The sequence below is a fragment of the Scyliorhinus canicula genome, chromosome 1 (assembly GCF_902713615.1).
Source record: "Scyliorhinus canicula chromosome 1, sScyCan1.1, whole genome shotgun sequence".
Taxonomy (NCBI): domain Eukaryota; kingdom Metazoa; phylum Chordata; class Chondrichthyes; order Carcharhiniformes; family Scyliorhinidae; genus Scyliorhinus; species Scyliorhinus canicula.
The window spans coordinates 139,007,823-139,028,424 of NC_052146.1; the positions used below are offsets into that span (position 1 = coordinate 139,007,823).

The following is a 20,602-nucleotide window of genomic DNA, read 5'->3' on the forward strand; positions in this document are numbered from 1 at the left end:
TCTCCCTATTGACCTGATTTTTTAAAAAATCTGTTTCTTTTCAATGCTCTACCCACCTGTTGGAAGGTGTGGAGCATTCAGAAATATGCTGTGTTGTTGCACCACATTTGAATAGAGGTGATGCTCATCTTCAATACATCTTTTCTGAATGGTTATGCCCTTCCTTATAATAGTAATGATGAGTCATTCCTCGATCCCAGAATTCCAGCAAGCAGTGCTCAAGTAAGAAACATGTCAGCATTTACCCTCCATGTGAGAAAATGGTCCTAATTGCATTTACTTGCATGTTTTCAAATCTCTTTACTGTCCACATTCACCTCTCCAATCACATTTTGAGCGTTGGCACAATTTATCTCAATCGTTAACTTTGGAAAATGGAGAACTATGAGCAGACAGAGCAATTTAAACTTTTAAAAACTCTTTCCTCTTCCTCAGATCCTCCCTTGGATGAAGATGACTCCTGTGGATTCATTGATGCACTCCCATACATTGTTACTGGTGGAGGTATGAACATCAGTTAATATTTCCAGCTCAGAGAAGCCTTGTCTCAATAATATTGAGAATCCATGAATATACAATCCATCCACCAAATGTATTGGATAGAATAGTGAACAGGTAATGCAATTATAAGGGACGGTTTTCTGGCACCGTTATGACCAGGTGCAAATCCAGTTATGGCCGGGAACTCTTGCGAGAGGGCGGAACAGGATTTGCAATGGAGAGATCTCAGAATGAGATCTTCCCATGCATCCGCCCCCCTCACCAGCGATGTACGGGCTGTGAACCTGATTACCATACATTTGAATATATTACAATATTCAAAATCGCTTTAACAATGAATCTTCTGGAAATGTCAGATGTTCCCACCCGCCGGAGTGACATAACACCAGTGGGAATTACTAATCATCTCCAAACAAGAGGCCAGACATGATGACCACATTATGGGCATGGTGGCCAGTCTAGCCCTTAGGTTGTCAGGGACATGGCAGAGAAATGCCCTGGAACTGTCCTCTGGCAGTGCCAACCTGAAGGGGGTGGGGCCTGAAGGGGGTTGTATCAGGGGCAGGGCCTATAGGGAGACCCATTGGGAGGGCTCCAATGCCTTGATGCCAATGATCCTTGGGGAGAGGGTAGAGTTGATGCCAGTGAACTTTGGGGTGGGGGGGTGGTTGATGTCGGTGATCATTGATGGGTGGTAACCTGATGTCCTTGATGGAGGAGGGGGTATTCAACTTAATTTTGAGATGGGGCACCCTTTAAAAATGCCACCTCAATCTTTGTGGAGCCCGGCTTGCCTGTGTCTTTAGGCCCCACCCCTCACAATGACAGCGCAAAACACTCACCCCTTCCGAAAAATGGGAAGATCTCTGGGGAGAAACATGCTGGTTTTCAGTCAGAACCTGGGAAAATTGCCCCCATAGTGTATTCTGAAAAAATGAGAAGGTAGCATGCTATACAACGTCAGCATTTAATTCATTTGTATAAAATTCTAATGGACCTAGCACTTGTGAAAAAGGAAGAATTATGTTATTTTTTTATAGGGAGATGTACCTTTTTATACAAGCACACACACCCTCTTTGTTGATCACCCTCCTTCAGAGTGCATACCTATTGTGCTCAATAGAATGAGCAATCTTGTTTAATGCAGCTGCACTTCATTCTTAGTTGCCATTCAAGATGCATGTGAGAATGGTTTGATATAGGCGTCGCAATCATTGCTTTGCTCTGTTGCCTCTGGGGAAATGTCTGGCTTTATTCATCTTCTTGTCAAAGCAAGGCAGTCGTCAAGAGTTCATTGGAGTTGTGAGCTGAACTGGCAACCCTTCCTATTCTGGCTGGTGTAAGTGAAAATTTGTTTGGATCCAGTTTTGCTCATTTTCAGGCTTGACCAGTGCAAGTCAATATGTGAGTTCACACTGGTTGCTTGCCTTATATGTGTATATGTATGGAAAATGGAAACAGTACACAAGCATAAATGCATGTATTCCATTTACATAAATTCTGCAAATTAGTTTTTGTGCGTTCTGCAGTAATATTATTTGCCCAGCAGCTGTTTGCCAACAAAGACAATTTATTGTTAATGCAATCGTTTTCAATTGTTCTCTCGGATTTTCCCTAACTTCTCTTCTCCATTCATCCTGAAATCCGTACCTCTAATTGGAGTCGGTTTTGTGGTGATATGCATTACTGTAAATACACAAGGGGTTAATGTAAATACACTACAACTAAGTAAACACAAGAGGGAGCACCAGAGACGTCAAGACATGCAGACATACAGCCAATGAATACATAGAATAGGACCAATGGGCAGTCAGGACACCCAGAGGTGACACTACCACAAGGGGGCATTACACAACCCATATATAAGGACAGGGCACACATGCTCTGCCTCTTTCCACAGGCGACATTTAGAGAGTAGGACAGGGGCAGATCAGAAGCATCACACCCACCACGTGGCTTAGAGCAGGCTGGTTAGTTAGACTGAGTTACTATAGCAAGATTAGCAAGAGTGTCGAACTCATAGAGAACTTTGCTAATGGTTCAATAAATCACATTGAACTTACTTCAAAGTCTGGAGTACCTTTTGGTCAAAGCTGCATCGAGTTGCAGCCTGTGTTATCCCAGAGTACATAACACAACAGGTTTCACAGCTGAAATTCAAATCTAACATCCAGATGCTCCACCTCAGCCTCACAGACCAGCAATAATGCCAGCCTCACACTCACATTTCATTGGCCCCACATACATCCAGGTACTCAACCATGGGAGGCACAGCATCCAAACACAGTGCAGATACATTACTCACATTCTGTCCTCTCTGCTGCATGCCTAAGTAACAGATAGTAGAAGGGAGCAGAGTGAAGCAATGGTTCATAATGAAGCCTGTTGTGCTGAGCCCTCCTGAGGAGATGCTGGCCCACAACATGGAGGCCAGCTGTGAAGGAGGATCTAGCTTGGCTGAGAATACTGAGGGTGATGGCTTTTGCCCCTTCTCAACTTCTGGCACATCTTCATCCTGCTATCTGGCAAAATGAGCAAGCTGCCGATGATGTGACCATGAACCTTTTACTTTGTACCCCAATGCCACCCCCCCCCCCCCCACCCCTCACCATCCCCTCTCCCACCCCCACTTAATTCCTTCACAGCAACCATGCTTCCTTCTGAATTGCTGCTTTTAAAGACTCAGGGACTGCTATCTAGCCAGACACAGCAGCCACAAGACAGAGGAGAGAGAGAGAGTGAGCAACAGCACAGCGCTACTGAAGAGGCCCTGTCACTTGGTCTGACACTCACAGCTCACATACTCAAATTGTATGAGTCTTAGAGTTTAGAATAGAGTTAAGAACATAATGTGGTGAGTGATCCGGGCACAAGTAGGCTCAAGTAGGCTATAAGCAGGCCAGTAGAAAAGAGTTGTTCATGTTCATCTGTCTGGAGGGTAAGGCAGCAGACATGTGTCAATCTGGCAATGCTAACCTGTGCTGGGGCAGTGCCGGCGAAGACCCTCTGGGGAGCCCAATTGGTAGGGTTCCTGCTATGTGAGGTAGGGGAGAAGGCCGAGGCCTTTGAAGGCGGACTTGGTAGTGACAAGGGGAGCAGGCAGTGAGGGGGTGCTGGCACTGAGGGGTGGGACCTGTCGGTCAGTTGCGGGGAAACCTGGCAGTGAGGGGGAATCTGGCATTGAGGGTCGGGCCTGGCTGTGAGGGAGGAAGCAATCACAATACTACCACATTGGTTTTGGATGAGGGGGGGGGGAGCCCCCCAATAATGGTGCACTAGAGGAGAGGGGGAAAGACACAGATAATTTTGCAATGGGGAGGGAGAGCCCCCAATAATGGTGCGGTAGGCGAGGGGGAGAGACCCCAATACCATTGGGGTGAGAGTGGTCAGCGAAATGGGGGCAGCTTAACCTCAGAGCTGATGGGGGCACCCTTTAAAGATGGCATCCGAGCTCTGTGGAACTGGCCCTGCTGGCTCTATCAGGCCCTGTCGTGCCAGACCAATGGTTAAATCATGGCACAGGAACCAGTGAGGGCAATGGTGGGGCTGCTGCATCGTTCCCTCAACACGGAGAAGATACTGAGGTTAGTGAAGGAAACAAGAAAGTGCACCTGGGGAGGAAACATGTTGAGGATTTACCATGACCTGGGTGCAGAGTTGGCCAAGTCGCGGACGGTTTCAATCGGATCAAGGTGGCCCTCTTCAAGAAAGAAGTGAAGTTTGGGGTGCTGTATCCTGCTCATCTGTGGGTCACTCACTGGAATCAAGAGTTTTATTTTGACACACCGGAGGAGGCGAGTGAATGTATGGGAGACTATGGGCTGGGAGGTGTGTGAGGACATTGAACTTCGGAGCTGCTAATGTTGAGGAAGTGGGTCTGCATTCCAGGCAGACCATTGTATTTAGTATGTCTGGGTGTGGAGTAGGTAAGTGTGTTTTACTGTTTTGGGGGAATCGCAGGTGAAAGGTGGCTAAAGGGAAGGGGATAGACAGTGGTCGCGAATGGGGGAAACCATGCTAACTGGTTGGCTAGTTAACATGGGTGAAGTTGGGGGGGGGGGGCTGATGTGTGGAAGGAGTGGGTGGGTTTGAGTTTTCTTTTTCTTTGTTTATGGGGAGCGACAGCAGTGGGGGAGGGGGATGCTGATGTGGGTGGAGTTGGTGTGGCGCAGTTGCTTAAGGGGAGATGGCGACGGACATCTCGGGGAGGGCCCAAAGGTGAACGAGGTGTGGACCTGGGGAGCTGGTTAAAGAGGGGCTATGGCTAATCATGTGGGGGGAGGGGAGGGGGGGGGGGGGCACACAACCCGGTTGATTACGTTGAATGTTGGGGTTTGAATGGCCCGGTTAAAATGTCTTGCGTTTCCGTGCATTCATTTAAGGGGTTTGAAGGCGGACGTTGTGTTTCTTCAGGCGATGCACCTGAAGCTGGGGGACCAGATGAGGCTGAGGAAGGGTTGGGTGGGGCAGGTATTTCATTTGGGTTTGGATATGAATACGACAAGGATGGCGGTCTTGATTAATAAGAGGATGGCTGTTGAAGTGGGATGTATTGTAAATGACTCAGTAGGTTTGTGATGGTAAGTGGAAATCTGGAGGAGAGGCCAATGGTGCTGGAGAATGTATATGCCCCAGATTGGGACGATGTGGATTTTCTGAGGCGGGTTTTAGCTAAGATTCCGAACTTGGGCACACACCAGCTGATTATGGGGGTGGATTTTAATACGGTGCTGGATCCTAGGTTAAACCTAGGTTCCTGAAGGTTCCCGCCATAACAAAGGAATTGTTGGGGATTCTGGAGCATATGGGGGGCCAGGCTGAGAGGCCGAAGTGAAGGAGTTTTAGTATTTCTCACAGGTGACCCTGTGCACTCCCGGATTGATTTCTTTGTTTTAGATAAGACGTTGGCGAGGGTGGTTGGATTGGAGTATTCAGCAATTGCTGTCTCTGACCACGCGTCACATTGGGTGGACTTGTGGGAAACGAAGGGGAGGCTCAGCAGCTGTAGTGGAGGTTAGATGTGGGGTCATTGGCAGAATGGTATTTCTGCCTTCCAATCCAAAATGCTACCTTTACTGGTTCCAGACTCTCAGTGCTGATACCACCACCACACATGTGGGGCGCGATTCTCCACTCCCCACGCCGGGTGGGAGAATCGCAGGAGGGCCGGGCGACTCACGACACCCGCCCCGCGATTCTCCCATCCCCCGCTCGGAAGAATCGGCGCTCGCCGTTTTTCACGTCGACCGGCGATTCTCCGGCCCGGATGGGCCGAGCAGCCTGACGTTCCCGACCAGTTCACGACGGCGGCAACAACACCTGGGCGCTGCCATCGTGAACATGGCGCCAAAGGCTCATTTGAAGCTTGTGGGGGGTGGAGAGGGGAGTGTGCACCACGGCTGTGCTCGGGAGGGGACTGGCCCGCGATCGGTGCCCACCAATCATCGGGCCGGCGTCTCAAAGCGACGCACTCTTTCCCCTCCGCCGCCCCGCAAGATCAAGCCACCACGTCTTGCGGGGCAGCGGAGGGGAAGACGGCAACCGCGCATGCGCGGGTTGGAGCCGGCCAACCTGCGCATGTGCGGCTGACGTCACATAGGCACCGCCGTCGCGTCATTCTCGGCGTGCCGCCTTGACGCAAGCGTCAAGGCCCGGCGGCCGACAGTTATGGAGCGCCGCTCCTAGCCCCCCAGGTGGGGGTGAATTAGGTGCGAGGAGCAGCCTCCAAGGCCGTCATGAAAATCGGCCGAATTCACGACGGCCTACCCGATTTATCACGGGAGCAGAGAATTCTGCCCGTGGAGTACCTGAACGTCGAGAACAGAAGGGGTGCCTACAACAGTGCCCTCAAGCTGGTCCCCTTACACGAGGCCACCTGCCACAAACCGACCGTAATGGTATTATCGCTGGACTAGTGAGGCCCAGAGTCATGTGCTGGGGACCCAGGTCGAATCCCACCACAGCAGATGGTAAAATTTGAATTCAATAAACATCTGGAATTAAAAGGTGACCATGGGCGGGATTCTCCGACCCCCCCCTGCCGGGTCGGAGAATTGCCGGGGGCCGGCGTCAATCCTGCCCCCGCTGTGTCCCGAATTCTCTGGCACCGGAGATTCGGCGGGGGCGGGAATCGCTCCGCGCCGGTCGGCGTGCCCCCCCCCCGGCGATTCTCCAGCCCGTGATGGGCCGAAGTCCTGCTGCTGTCATGCCTCTCCCGCCGCCGTGGATCAAACCACCTACCTTACCGGCGGGAGCAGGCGGCGCGAGCGGGCTCCGGGGTCCTGGGGTGGGGGGGGGGCGGGGCGATCTGGCCCCGGGGGGTCCCCCTACGGTGGCCTGGCCTGCAATCGGGGCCCACCGATCGGCGGGCGGGCCTGTGCTGTGGGGGCACTCTTTTCCATCCGCCTTCGCCATAGTCTTCACCGTGGAGGAGGCGGAAGAATCTCGGCCCATGAAACCGGTGTTGATTGTTGTAAAAACCCATCTGGTTCACTAATGTCCTTTAGGAAAGGAAATTTGCCATCCTTACCTGGTCTGGCCTACATGTGACGCCAGACCCACAACAATGTGCTTGATTCTTGAATGCCCTCAGATATGGGCAATGAATGCTGGCCCAGCCAGCGATGGCCACATCCCATGAACAAAATGTTTTAAAAGGGTAAAGGGGTTGCCGAAGTTTTTGTTTGTGCTCCAGAACCTCCCGCTTATTGTGCTCAAGTCCTTTTTAGGAAGGTTAATGGGATGATTTTGAGGTTTGTGTGGACGGGGAAGGCTGTTTCAGAAGAGGGATCGACGGGGGTGGGGTGGGGGGCGCAGTTAGCGCTGCAGAGCTTGTTAAACGACTACTGGCAGCAAAATTGCAATGGTTAGGAACTGGGAGGTGGAGTAGCGGTCAATTTGTGGCAGATGGAGGTGGCCTCGTGTAAGGGGACCAGCTTGAGGGCACTGTTGTAGGCACCCCTTCCGTTCTCGACATTCAGGTACTCCACATGTCCGGTGGTGGTATCAGCATTGAGGGTCTGGAACCAGTATAGGAAGCACTTTGGATTGGTAGGCACGTTTTTGTGGGCGCCGATTTGCAATAATCATAGGTTTGCGTCAGCGATGTTGGATGTGAGGATCTGGGGGTAGCGGCTGATGGGATAGACTATTTTAGGGATTTGTTTGTTGGAGAGATGTTTGGAGGCCTGGAGGAGCTGTAGGGTGAATGGGTACCAGTTGCCTAAGGAGGATGGGCTCAGTTATCCGCAGATTAGAGACTTCATGAGGAAGGAGGTGCTGTTGTTTCCCATGCTGCTGCCCCCGGTATTGCAGGATAAGCTTCTGTCCAAGGATGCAGGGTCACAGACATGTATGGAAAGTTGATGAAGAGGGAGAGTGCTCCCATGGAGGAGGTTAAGTGTACGTGGGAGGAGGAGTTGAGCGGGGCTTTGGGGGCCGGAGTGTGGAGTAATGTTCTGCAGAAGGTGAATGCCTCCTCATTGTGTGCAAGGCGAGGCTTCATCCAGTTTAAAGTGGTGCACAAGGCCCACAGTATCCAGAATGAGTCCGTTCTTTCCAGGGGTGGAGGATAGGTGCGGACAGTGTGCAGGGGGCTGACGAGTCATGTGCATATGTTTTGGGCGTGCCCGAGGTTGAGGGGATTTTGGAAGGGATCTTTAGACGTACTGTCAAACATTTTGGGTGTGGTGATAACCACTGTAGATATGCATACTTGCATTAGGGGGATGTATGGCTGTACCTGTAATACAGGTTCCTCCGGTAAGCCCCTACAGGCTAGCTCTGTCCACAGGGAGCTTGTGTATAAATATGCGTGTGAGTCACTCAGACTCTAGTCTTCAGTTGCAGCCAGAGGAATAGCATCACACAGCAATAAAGCCTTGATTGAACTTGTCTCTCGTCTTTGACTATAATTGTTAGCGCCACAATTTATTGCTGTGTGATTTTCCATACACCATGGACATCAGAATCAAGCCTGACCGTCTGCAGCTGGATCCGCAGTCGCCTCACGCCAGGAAAGACTTTGTTCACTGGCTTGCAGTTTTCGAGGCCTCTTCAGTGGACCCTCCCCTGACGGATGCTCACAAAAAGCAACTCCTGTACTCGAGACGTAGCTCCAGTGTCTTTCCGCTAATTCGAGATGCGCCTGACTACACCAGAGCAATGGGACTGCTCAAGGAGAACTATGCACAGTCGACGAACACCCTGTTTGCGAGACATCTACTCTCTACTCGCGTCCAGCAGCCGGGTGAGTCGATTGAGGACTTCTGGAGGGCCCTTATACCTCTAGTACGAGACTGCGACTGCCAGGCCCTCACAGCCACGGAACATTCCGATTTACTCATGCGGGATGCCTTTGTCACAGGCATTGCATCGGACCCCATCCGGCAACGACTGCTGGAAGGGGCCGCCCTCGACCTCGCGGCCACAAAGACTCTGGCGCTTTCCATGACGGCCACCTCCCGTAGTGGGCGAACTTACTCCGCTTGCCGCTCGGCCCACCCGTCCTACCTCTTGTGGACCCCGCAAACGGCCCCCCAGGCTAACCCGTCCTACCCCTCGTGGACCCCGCAACCGGCCCCCCCAGCAGCCGCCCCCGTGCACTACGCCTGCGCTGCCCGCCGTACCGCACTCCCTGGGGGTCCCCACTGTTACTTCTGCGGTCAGCAGAAGCACCCCCGCCAACGCTACCCGGCCCGCACCGCGACCTGCAAAGCTTGTGGCAAGAAAGGCCACTTTGCAGTGGTGTATCAGTCCCGGATGGTTGCCGCTATCATGCCCCCGTTCCCCGCGCCTCAGCCGATCGCACAATGGGCCCTGCCGTCCGCTTCCCCCGACCCCACTTGCGATCAGTGGGCGCCGGCATCTTTCGCCCCCCCCCACCACGTGCGCTCCATGGGCGCCGCCATCTTCATCCCCCACCGCCATGTGCGTTCCATGGGCACAGCCATTTTGTCCCGACCCCACAACGTGCGCTCCATGGGCGCCGCCATTTTGTCCACCGCCATCTTCTCCCACACAGGTACTCCAGACGCCGCCATTTTGTCCTCCTGGGATGGGGCCACGGGACACGGGTCACTACCGCTCCTCGTCGGACTCATCTGACTCAACTGCTGATTGCCCGCTACTCGCCTCCGTTACGCTCGACCAGTCGCGTCCTCGCAACCTGGCACCCTCTTGCACATCGGTGCTGGTCAATGGCCACGTGACCTCCTGCCTCATCGACTCCAGGAGCACCGAGAGCTTCATCCACCCGGACACGGTAAGGCGCTATTCCCTTGCGGTCCATCCCGCCAACCGGCAGATCTCTCTCGCCTCCGGTTCCTACTCTGTCCCGATCCGGGGTTTCTGCCTGGTTAAACTTACTGTACAGGGCGTGGAATTCGACCGTTTCCGTCTGTACATTCTCCCCAACCTCTGCGCGTCACTCTTACTAGGCCTGGATTTCCAGTGCAATCTCCAGAGCCTCACCCTCAAATTCGGTGGACCCCTACCTCCCCTCACCGTTTGCGGCCTCACGACCCTCAAGGTCGAGCCTCCCTCACTCTTTGCCAATCTGACCGCAGATTGCAAGCCCGTCGCCACCAGGAGCAGGCGGTACAGCACCCAGGACAAGGCCTTCATCAGGTCCGAAGTCCAGCGGATGCTTCGGGAGGGTATCATCGAGGCCAGCAACAGCCCTTGGAGAGCCCAGGTGGTAGTGGTTAAGACCGGGGAGAAGCACAGGATGGTCGTGGACTACAGCCAGACCATCAACCGGTACACGCAGCTCAACGCGTACCCCCTCCCCCGCATTTCTGATATGGTCAATCAGATTGCACAGTACCGGGTCTTCTCTACTATTGACCTGAAATCCGCCTACCACCAGCTCCCCATCCGTAAATCGGACCCTCCCTACGCTGCCTTCGAGGCAGACGGTCGTCTGTACCAATTTCTTAGAGTCCCCTACGGCGTCACGAATGGAGTCTCGGTATTTCAACGAGAAATGGACCGAATGGTTGACCGGTACGGACTGCAGGCCACCTTCCCGTACCTCGACAATGTCACCATCTGCAGCCATGACCAGCAGGACCATGACGCCAACCTTTCTAAATTCCTCCACACCGCATCTCTCCTTAATCTCACGTACAACAAGGAGAAGTGCATGTTCCGCACAGACCGCTTAGCCATCCTCGGCTACATAGTCCAAAACGGACTACTGGGGCCCGACCCCGACCGCATGCGCCCCCTCATGGAGCTCCCAATCCCCCACTGCCCCAATGCCCTCAAACGCTGCCTTGGGTTCTTTTCTTATTACGCCCAGTGGGTCCCACAATACGCGGACATGGCCCGCCCACTTATCCAGTCCACACATTTTCCCCTCTCGGCCGAGGCACAACAGGCCTTCGCCCGCATTCGATCTGACATAGCCAGGGCCGGGATGCACGCAGTAGACGAGACACTGCCTTTCCAAGTAGAAAGCGACGCTTCAGAAGTCGCACTTGCCGCCACGCTGAATCAGGCAGGCAGACTCATGGCATTCTTTTCCCGCACCCGCCACGCCTCCAAAATTCAACATTCCTCTGTTGAAAAGGAGGCCTAGGCAATCGTTGAAGTGGTGCATCACTGGAGACATTACCTGGCCGGCAGGAGATTCACTCTCCTCACTGACCAACGGTCGGTAGCCTTCATGTTCAACAACACGCAGTGGGGCAAGATCATAGAACATAGAACATAGAACAGTACAGCACAGAACAGGCCCTTCGGCCCTCGATGTTGTGCCGAGCAATGATCACCCCACTTAAACCCACGTAACCCGTATACCCGTAACCCAACAATCCCCCCATTAATCTTACACTACGGGCAATTTAGCATGGCCAATCCACCTAACCCGCACATCTTTGGACTGTGGGAGGAAACCAGAGCACCCGGAGGAAACCCACGCACACACGGGGAGGACGTGCAGACTCCACACAGACAGTGACCCAGCCGGGAATCAAACCTGGGACCCTGGAGCTGTGAAGCATTGATGCTAACCACCATGCTACCGTGAGGCCCCCTGCTACCGTGAGGCTTTTGTCAAGAATGACAAAATCTTGCGGTGGAGAATCGAACTCTCCATCTTTAACTACGAGATCTTGTATCGCCCCGGCAAGCTCAACAAGCCCCCAGACGCCCTCTCCCGAGGTACATGTGCCAGCGCACAAGTGAACCAGCTCCGTGCCTTTGCCATCCAGGGATCACTCGCTTGTACCATCTAATCAAAGCCCGCAATCTGCCCTACTCCATCGAGGAAGTACGGACAGTCACCAGAGACTGCCAGGTCTGTGCCGAGTGCAAGCCGCACTACTACCGACAAAATCGCGCGCGCCTGGTGAAAGCGTCCCGCCCCTTTGAACGCCTCAGCGTGGACTTCAAAGGGCCCCTCCCCTCCACCGACCGCAACACCTACATCCTTAGTGTGGTCGATGAATTTTCTAGGTTCCCCTTCGCCATCCCATGCCCGGATATGACGTCTGCCACCGTCATCAAGGCCCTGTTTGGTTTCCCCGACTACATCCACAGTGACAGGGGATCCTCGTTCATGAGCGATGAGCTGCGTCATTTCCTGCTCAGCAGGGGTATCGCCCCCAGCAGGACGACCAGCTACAACCCCTGGGGAAACGGGCAGGTAGAGAGGGAGAACGGGACGGTATGGAGGGATGTCCAGCTGGCCCTATGGTCCAGGAACCTCCCAGCCACTCGCTGGCAGCAGGTCCTCCCTGACGCGCTCCATTCCATTCGGTCGCTACTGTGCACCGCAACTAACAGTACACCCCATGAACGTGTTTTTGCCTTCCCTAGGAAGTCTACATCTGGGGTGTCGTTCCTGACGTGGCTCACGACTCCGAGCCCAGTCCTTCTCCGTAGGCATGTACGGCATCACAAGGCGGAACCCCTGGTGGACAAAGTACTCCTTCTCCACGCCAATCCTCAGTATGCCTACGTGGAGTTCCCCGACGGCCGCCACGACACAGTCTCGCTCCGGGACCTGGCTCCCTCAGGTGCCGATCCCATGCCCACGCCCCTTTTTTCCCCCGCGCCACCCTCTTTTTCCCCGGCGCGCCCCTATTCGTCCCCACCAGGTCCATCCCTCGTCCCCCTGCCCACACTGGAGGACACGGAAGATTTCGACTCGCTCTCGGAGTCATCCCGCCAGCAGCCAGCACCAACACCGCCAACACCTGCACCGACGTCGCAACTACAGCTACGCCGATCACAGCGGAACATTCGACCGCCGGTTCACCTCATCCTGTAACCTGCTGACCGGATGGACTCTTGGTTTTCTTTGTTTGGACCCTGTTGTAAATATTTCATCCTTTGTATCATAGTTATACATCACCCCCGCCGGACACATTTTTTACAGGGGGTGAATGTGGGATAACCAGTGTAGATATGCATACTTTAGTCTTCAGTTGCAGCCGGAGGAATAACATCACACAGCAATAAAGCCTCGATTGAACTTGTCTTTCATCTTTGACTATAATTGTTAGCGCCACATCGGGGGTGGAGGGAACCTCCGAGTCTGGAGGTGATGATATTTGGAGGATGGGAGTACAGGTGGGAAGAGAGGCCAACGTGTTGGCCTTTCACTCTCTGATAGCCCAGAGATGGATTTTGTTGTGTGGCGGGACTCGGAGCCGCCAAAGGCAGGGTTGTGGGTGAGCGATTTGGCAGAGTTGCTGGATTTGGAAAAGATCAAGTTCGCCATTCGAGGGGCAGACGACGTTTCACCTCGAGGTGGAAGTTGTTCATTGACTACATCAAGGAGTATTGAGTCATCAGCGACGGGGAGGGGGGCGCGGTTCGCTTTATTTCCTGTGTGGATGTGGGGTAGGGGTGAAAAACCGAAAAAGGGGAGGGCGGGGGGGGGAGGCGGGTGCCGGGTGGTAATGGGGTGGGTGGGGTTTGTTTCCTGTTGCTGCAGTTGGCTTTTGTATTTCTTGGTTATGTTTCTATTGAAAATGCCTTCAACAAAATGTCTCAGGACAGCACGGTGGCGCAGTGAGTTAGCCCTGCAGCCTCACGGCGCCGAGGTCCCAGGTTCAATCCCGGCTCTGGGTCACTGTCCATGTGGAGTTTGCACATTCTCCTCGTGTTTGCATGGATTTCACCCCTACAACCCAAAGATGTGCAGGGTAGGTGGATTGGCCACGGTAAATTGCCTCTTAATTGGAAAAAATGAATTGGGTACTCTAAATTTAAAAAGAACATTTAAAAAAATTAAATGTTTTAAACAAAAGAGTGGCTCAAGATCTGGTCTGAAAACCTGGAGCGAAACATACCAGTTTCAGTCAGAGCCTGACACTCTGACAAATTATGGGAAAATTCCACCCTGTATGACTTTAGGATAATGCTGCTTCTTGGGCTCCGAGTCACCCATGTGGGCACCATTTTGGTCATGTCTCATTGCACACCGAAAGCCATGGTGCCACTGTTTGTCCCTGGAAAAAGATTGCTGGGACTCAATAGCGCAGCCTTGTGTGACGCTACCGAACTGAACCTCTTATGTTTTAAAAACCCATAATTCCATCTGGTACTGTTACCATTTTAGCTGATCCACTGCTATCAACAACAATCAGTGTGTGCTCCATAGTATCCTTACAGTGCAGAAGGAGGCCATTCAGCCCATCGAGTCTATACCGGTCTTTGGAAAGAGCAGCCTACTTAAGCTTAAGCCACGTCTCCACCTTATCCTCGTAAATCCAGTAACGCCACTTAACCTTTTTGGACACTAAGGGGCAATTTAGCATGGCCAATCCACCGAACTTGCACATCTTTGGACTGTGGGAGGAAACCGGAGCACCCGGAGAAAACCCGAAATACTCAAGGAGAAAGTGCAAACTCTACTGTAAAGATAATTTACTGAGACTCTGAGGTGAATATGCGTAAAAGGTACATATAATTGAAGAATGACTGAACACAAATATATTATCTTTCCACTGGACATAGGAGTAGCTGCCTTCGCTGGTCCTGCATTTCTTGCAGCTCTTGGATTTACTCCACAGGGGATAGCAGCAACATCTATTGGGGCTTCAATGATGAAAATCGGTGCATGGTGGAATGGTGGAGGGGTGGTTGCAGGAGGTGTGGTGGCAACATTTCAAAGTCTTGGTAAGTTAGATAATTATTTGTTGCACAAAATTAATATCCTTTGTCTTCATCCAAAAATCCTCAATTGTGCTACACTATACACATGTGGGGCGGGACTCTCCGACCCCCCCCCCCCCCCGCCGGGTCGGAGAATCGGCGGGGGGGGGGGGGGGGCGGCGTGAATCCCGCCCCCACCAGCTGCTAAATTCTCCGACGCCGGAGTTTTGGCAAGTAAAGACCCCCCCTGCCCACGGATCAGCCCTCCCCCATCTGTAGCAGCTCTGGACTGAGTCTGCAGCCGCCATGCCGAATTTCCGACGGGTGAGACCATACGTGGCCGACGTCAATATGTGGCGCGGAGTACTCTCCGCGTATGCTGCTCTGGAGGGGGCAAAGCATCGAGAAAGCGGCGCCGTCCCCGATTGGTCGGGAACTGTGATTCTCCGATTGCCGAACGCGATGCCGGCGACCGAAGAGTCCAGCCCAATATTCCCAATTTTTACATTAATTCTTCAAGGAAATATCTGAGCATCAACTAAATAACTGTGCTTTCACCTAACAGGGGCAAAAGCTGGGACCACTACCTTGAGTTGGCTTGGAGCTAAAGCTGGATATAATTTCCATAAATATTTTGTGTGTGAAAAAAAGCAAAAATCATCTTCAACAGATGCACATTGAAGAGCATGGAATGTGCTGTTGCGGTAGATACTCATGATTTTATGATAAATAAAATAAATTGTGGATTTCAAACAGTTTGCATAGCTACCAGAGTAAGAGTATAATAACTGGTCTTCTTCCGATTCATTTTCTGACGTAGAATGTCTATTTTCGGATTACTGTTCGGTTTGGTGAACTGCTTTACTTTTTGCTGTCCTAACTGGTGAGCCTAACACACTTCACGTAACACGTGTCCAGTGCTGTCTGAAAACTTCAGCACGAGAATAAAATAATTGAACCTGAAAAAAGAATAAATTTATTAAGTTGATGCTGGTTCACTGGAATGGAACATGATTGCATTTCCAATCACACACAATCCACACAAGCAATGTACTGCATTTCAAAGGAGGAAACACTGTAAACAATAAAGAAGGAATTTCAACCACAAAAAAACATGTTGGGTTCAGGTTGGATAGGATCCAAATATTTAAAAATCTGAAACCTGAATGCAATACAAAGTGAACCCGCCCACTCCTATTTTTAATAGCGTCTGGACAAGGAGCAGACAACTAACCCCCTCCCATGAAGCAGATACTTCACTTAAATATTTTAGTTGGGCTGGACATCTCAGATTTTAATTCTCTTCCAGGATTGACACTTTTAGGCAGGCAATTAAATGACTTTCTAGCACTTCTTGTGAGCCAGAAAGACCTGGCGTGTTTCTTCAAGCTCCAAAGTTAGCCTGGATCACAGCCTCTGCATCACCGCACCTGGATTTGTAATCGTGCCCAACCCTTCACAAACTTGGGCCACCCCACTGCTTTTAGCAAACTCTTACTGGAATTAGAACTCTCCACCCCTCAGCCTCCCACAATCAGAACACCACTGTCCCTTCATCTGTCTCAGGACCACTTAGATAACCCCTCGACCCTACAATCCACGCTTTCCACTCACCCCATTTCAGGGTCTGTTCCCAGCAGCTCAAGTTTACCTGCTCCCTGGGTGTGGCCTCATCTGGGATATTCCCCACATGACCAGGAAATCATTCAGTCAATCAGCCTGGCTTCCTGGCAGAGCTCCTGTTGATTCTGCCTGGATACTTGCCCTGGCATTGATCATGCTATGTGGAGGTCAATTTTGACTTACGCATTGTCATGGCTTCTGCTATGAATTTATTCACTGTTAAAGTACTGTTACCTGGACGTCTTTGTTGTTGGTCAAACAGCTTGGGCTGGATTCTCTGATCGGCGGCGCTGAAAACACATTCGGCGATCGGCTGGAGAATCCCCGTTTACGCCGGAATCAGAGGCAGCGCCATTTTTACGATGCTCCACCCTTTCAAAAATGGCATACTCAGGGAGAATGCTGCACGCTGTATGGCCGGCCTCAGGACGTCACCTGGGACACGTGTGCTCACACCGTTCGGGGATCTCGAATGGCGGCTGCGGACTGTGTCCAGTGCCACCACAGTTGCTGGGGAGAGCCATTCCACTGGTTGGGGGGGCTTCAGCGGGGACTGAGGGGACTGGTGGAGGGTGGTCCAGGGGTGACGAGGCTGGTTACAGGGGGGGCAATTTTTGGCAGGCTGTATTGCACGGCACAGCCGCTGCAGGACGCCACCATGCGATGCGCAGCCATGGACCTGGCCATTCTCCAGCCGTATCCACATGCATATCCGGGGGCTTTACGCAGACGGAGGATCGGTGTGGGGGCGGCGCCGACTTTCTGATTGTCAGACCAGACAGATCCTGCGGACTTGATAAGGTGAACAATTATGTAGCACGTCATCAAAACGGTACTTCTTTCCGCTCAAACGTTGTAACCATTATAAAATTATTAATGCACCTGGAAGCAAAGGGGGATTACGCATAATATTCCACGATATTTTGAATGCACAGGTTATCAGAAATAAAGTTTTATTTTCTCTTAATGCGGGTACGTGACTTGCGAAGAGAGTGTTCGTCTTCTGAACGTAGTTCTCTTTAAGGAGTGCCATGGCGTCTGTGTAATTCGGGACATCCTGGATCAGCGGAAACACGCTGGAGCTCAACCTGGAGTATAGAACTTGGATCTTCTGAGCTTCCGTCGGCGCGGGGGTCGCAGCGTTGATGTAGGCCTCAAAGCAAGCCAGCCAGTGATTAAAGTCCTTTCTGGCGTCTGGCGAGTGCAGATCCCGCTGCAAGCGATCTGGTTTGATTCTGATGTCCATAATGCAGAAAATCTGACTGTAATAAATTGATGCACCATCAATTGTATGAAAGACTCGGATTGGTACAACAGAGGCTTTATTACAGTCAGATGAGTGGCCTCCTACTGCAGCTGGCAGAATGGCTGATCAGGAGGAGTCATGCATATTTATACGGCTCCTTGTGGGCGGAGCTAGCCGGCAGGGGCTACCGGCGAACCTGTAGTATAGGTACTACCATACATCGTCTAATACAGGTGCACACAGTTAACACAGTGGATCACCACACTCATGAATCCTGCCCCAGTGTCAACATTTAGTCTCAGGAATGTAAAAATCCGCTGTATGTTCTTGGATGAAATTCTTCAATTTGGGCTACTTACAAGGTTCATCAGGAGATACGAGGCAGGGTGACTTCCGGTCGGCGAGCGAAGCGGTCGCAGGCAGAGGGGCTCCCCCAAGCGGCAGAGAGCAGGGAAGGGACCCCCCCGGGCAGGCCGGTCGGCGGAGGATCATCGGCGGCGGCGGCGGCGGGGCTTGGTGGCGGCTGCGGCGGGGCTTGACGGCGGCAGGTCCAACCCGGTCCAACCAACCCCCCCCCCCCCCCCAACGCAGGCCAGGAGCGGTGCGGCAGCGGCAGGCCCTCCCTCCCCCCATCCCCCCCCAACGCAGGCCAGGAGCGGTGCGGCAGCGGCAGGCCCTCCCTCCCCCCTCCCCCCCAACGCAGGCCAGGAGCGGTGCGGGACCGAAGGGGGGGCCAAGCCGGAGGCAGCGACCAGGAGGTCGCGGGGTGCAAAGTGCGGCAGAGGGGACCCCCCCCCCTAACCGGCAGCGGGGACCCCCCCCCCCAACCGGCAGCGGGGACCCCCCCCGCAACCGGCAGCGACCACCGGCCCACCCCCCCCCCCCCCCAACCGGCAGCGACCACCGGCCCACCCCCCCCCCAACCGGCAGCGACCACCACGTGGCAAGAACAAAGGGACTGGGCAAAAGCCTCTCTCTCTCTCTCTCTCCTGGGTGAGTGAGGAGAAAGGAGAGAAAACAAAAAAAAGACTTATATTTCCGTTTTTAAAAAAAACCCAAAAGAAAACTGGTAAAGAGAAAGGGGGGAGTATATACTATTTTCTCTCTTTTTACACTCGCTCCCAGCAAAAGTAAGCCCATCGGAGAGGAGTTGCATAAAAGCGGGGAGGAGGAGAGAAAATAATTAAGAAATAAATAAATAAAATAAAGGGGTAAAGGAAAGAAGAGGGGGGGAAAAATAAATTTAAAAAAAGAATAATAATAAATAAAATAAAAATAGGGCGCGGAAAAGGGGGGAAAAGAAAAACAAGGGGAGAAGAAAAGATGAAAGGGAAGGGGGAGAAAAAAATGCCAGAAGGGAGCCAAGAGAAAGGGGGCACCAGAAGTAGACGGGGCAAAGGGCAAGCCAGCTCGGGCGAACGAATCAGCACACGAAGCGGCGGGAAGGATGTATCGCCGCATCAAAAAGAGCTGGACAGACAGGTACCCTCTCCCCTGGGGTTAGAGGGGGGCGTGAATTGGAAGGCAGCCTTTGCCGAGGTGGTGAGGGAGCAGCTGCAGGCAATCAAGGCAGAGTTGAAAGCGGACGGAGAGGCCGCAGTACAGACAGCAGTGGCCAGGGCCATGTCAGGGGTGCAGCAGGCTCTGACCAGATTGGAGGAGAAAGTGGATGCCCAAGGGGAGAAACTGGAAGCCCATGAGGCAACCATTAAAGAGCTGGAGAAAGCAGCGACCGACATGAGCGACCGGGTCACGGCCCTGGAGAGGGAAGTGGCGAGACTGGGTGCAACACAGGGGAGCCTGAAGGGCAGGGTAGACGACCAGGAGAACAGCTCGCGAAGGCAAAATGTTAGGATAATGGGCCTGCCAGAGGGGATCGAGGGCGGAAACCCCACAACATTCGTGGCTGCGATGCTGGGCTCCTTAGTGGGGGGGGGACACTTTTCCCACCCCACCGGAAGTGGACAGAGCTCATCGGTCACTGCGCCCGAAGCCCAAGGCAGGGGAACAACCGAGAGCAGTCATAGCCAAACTGCACCGGTACCGGGATAGGGAGACAATCCTGTGCTGGGCCAAGGAAAATAGAGCCTGCAAATGGAACGGGCACGCCATCCGAGTCTACGAGGATCTTGGATCGGACATAACTAAGAGACGGGCTGAGTTCAACAGAGTGAAAGCAGCTCTCTACAAAAGCAAAGTGCGTTTTGGTATGCTGTACCCAGCAAAACTCTGGGTCACATACCAAAACAAGGAATATTTCTTTACAGCCCCTGCTGAGGCGAATAGGTTCGTCGAGGAGCACGGGCTGGAAAAACGCCATGGGAGGTAGGGACGAGGGACCCATGGCAAGGAGATACGTCATGCCGACGGGGGGGTGGGGAGGGGCGAGGCAAAGCCAGCCCCCTCCCCCCCGGCAGGAACACCCAGAACAAAAAACAACCCACTGCCCAAGGGACCGCTCCAGGTGGGAGGCCAGGCCCCAGCACGAGGGAACAGGAGTATTGGAGAAGGGAGAGGAGAAGCGAGACAGCAACCTCCGAGAGGGGAGCCACTGCGCTAGCAGGAAAGCTAGCGACGGGGGCACGCAACAAAGCAGGGCCGCAGCGCACCCCCAACAGGGGGGAAGGCGCCAGGCAGGGGAGGGGGAGGATCACCCATCAAAGACGGGAGAGCAAATGGGGACAGGAATAGGGGATAGAGGGGCAAAGGAGGGGTATACAGGGGAGGGGGGAAAAGGGAGAGAGCGGGGGGGGGGGGCACTCGGGGTGCGAGAGACCAGGGAGGGGAAATGCAGGGACAAAGGGACAAAAGAGGCCAGAAAAGGAACAGGGCCACAAAGTGCCACAACCAAGGGCCCGAAACAGGGAACCGCTGCAAGCACCCACCCAGTACGGTCTGTGAGCAAAGAGGCCCCCCGGAGTGCAGGGGACTACCCGCGTGGCGGACACACAGTGGACGGCCATGGCGGGTGCCCCCGGGACCAGGGGAAACCCCGGAGCGCAGTGACCCGACCGCATGGGAAGAGCAGTGATAGTGGCCATCCTGGACGGCCCCCTAACAAAGGGAAACCCCGGAGGGCAGGGTCACGTCCACCAGATAAATATGGTTAATCCCACAGGAGCG

At 53.3% G+C, this 20,602-nt stretch overlaps 1 protein-coding gene across 1 annotated transcript in view; it reads left to right on the forward strand.

Moving 5' to 3' along the window:
• LOC119961851 (interferon alpha-inducible protein 6-like) overlaps positions 1 to 15,585 on the forward strand; it is a 40,646-nt gene extending 25,061 nt beyond the window's left edge. The window contains exons 6-8 of the mRNA XM_038789319.1: positions 436 to 504; positions 14,473 to 14,634; positions 15,176 to 15,585. Of these exons, the coding sequence (XP_038645247.1) occupies positions 436 to 504; positions 14,473 to 14,634; positions 15,176 to 15,291 (347 nt within the window). The 3' untranslated portion in view covers positions 15,292 to 15,585. The remainder of the gene's footprint in view (positions 1 to 435; positions 505 to 14,472; positions 14,635 to 15,175) is intronic.
• Positions 15,586 to 20,602: the final 5,017 nt, after the last annotated feature.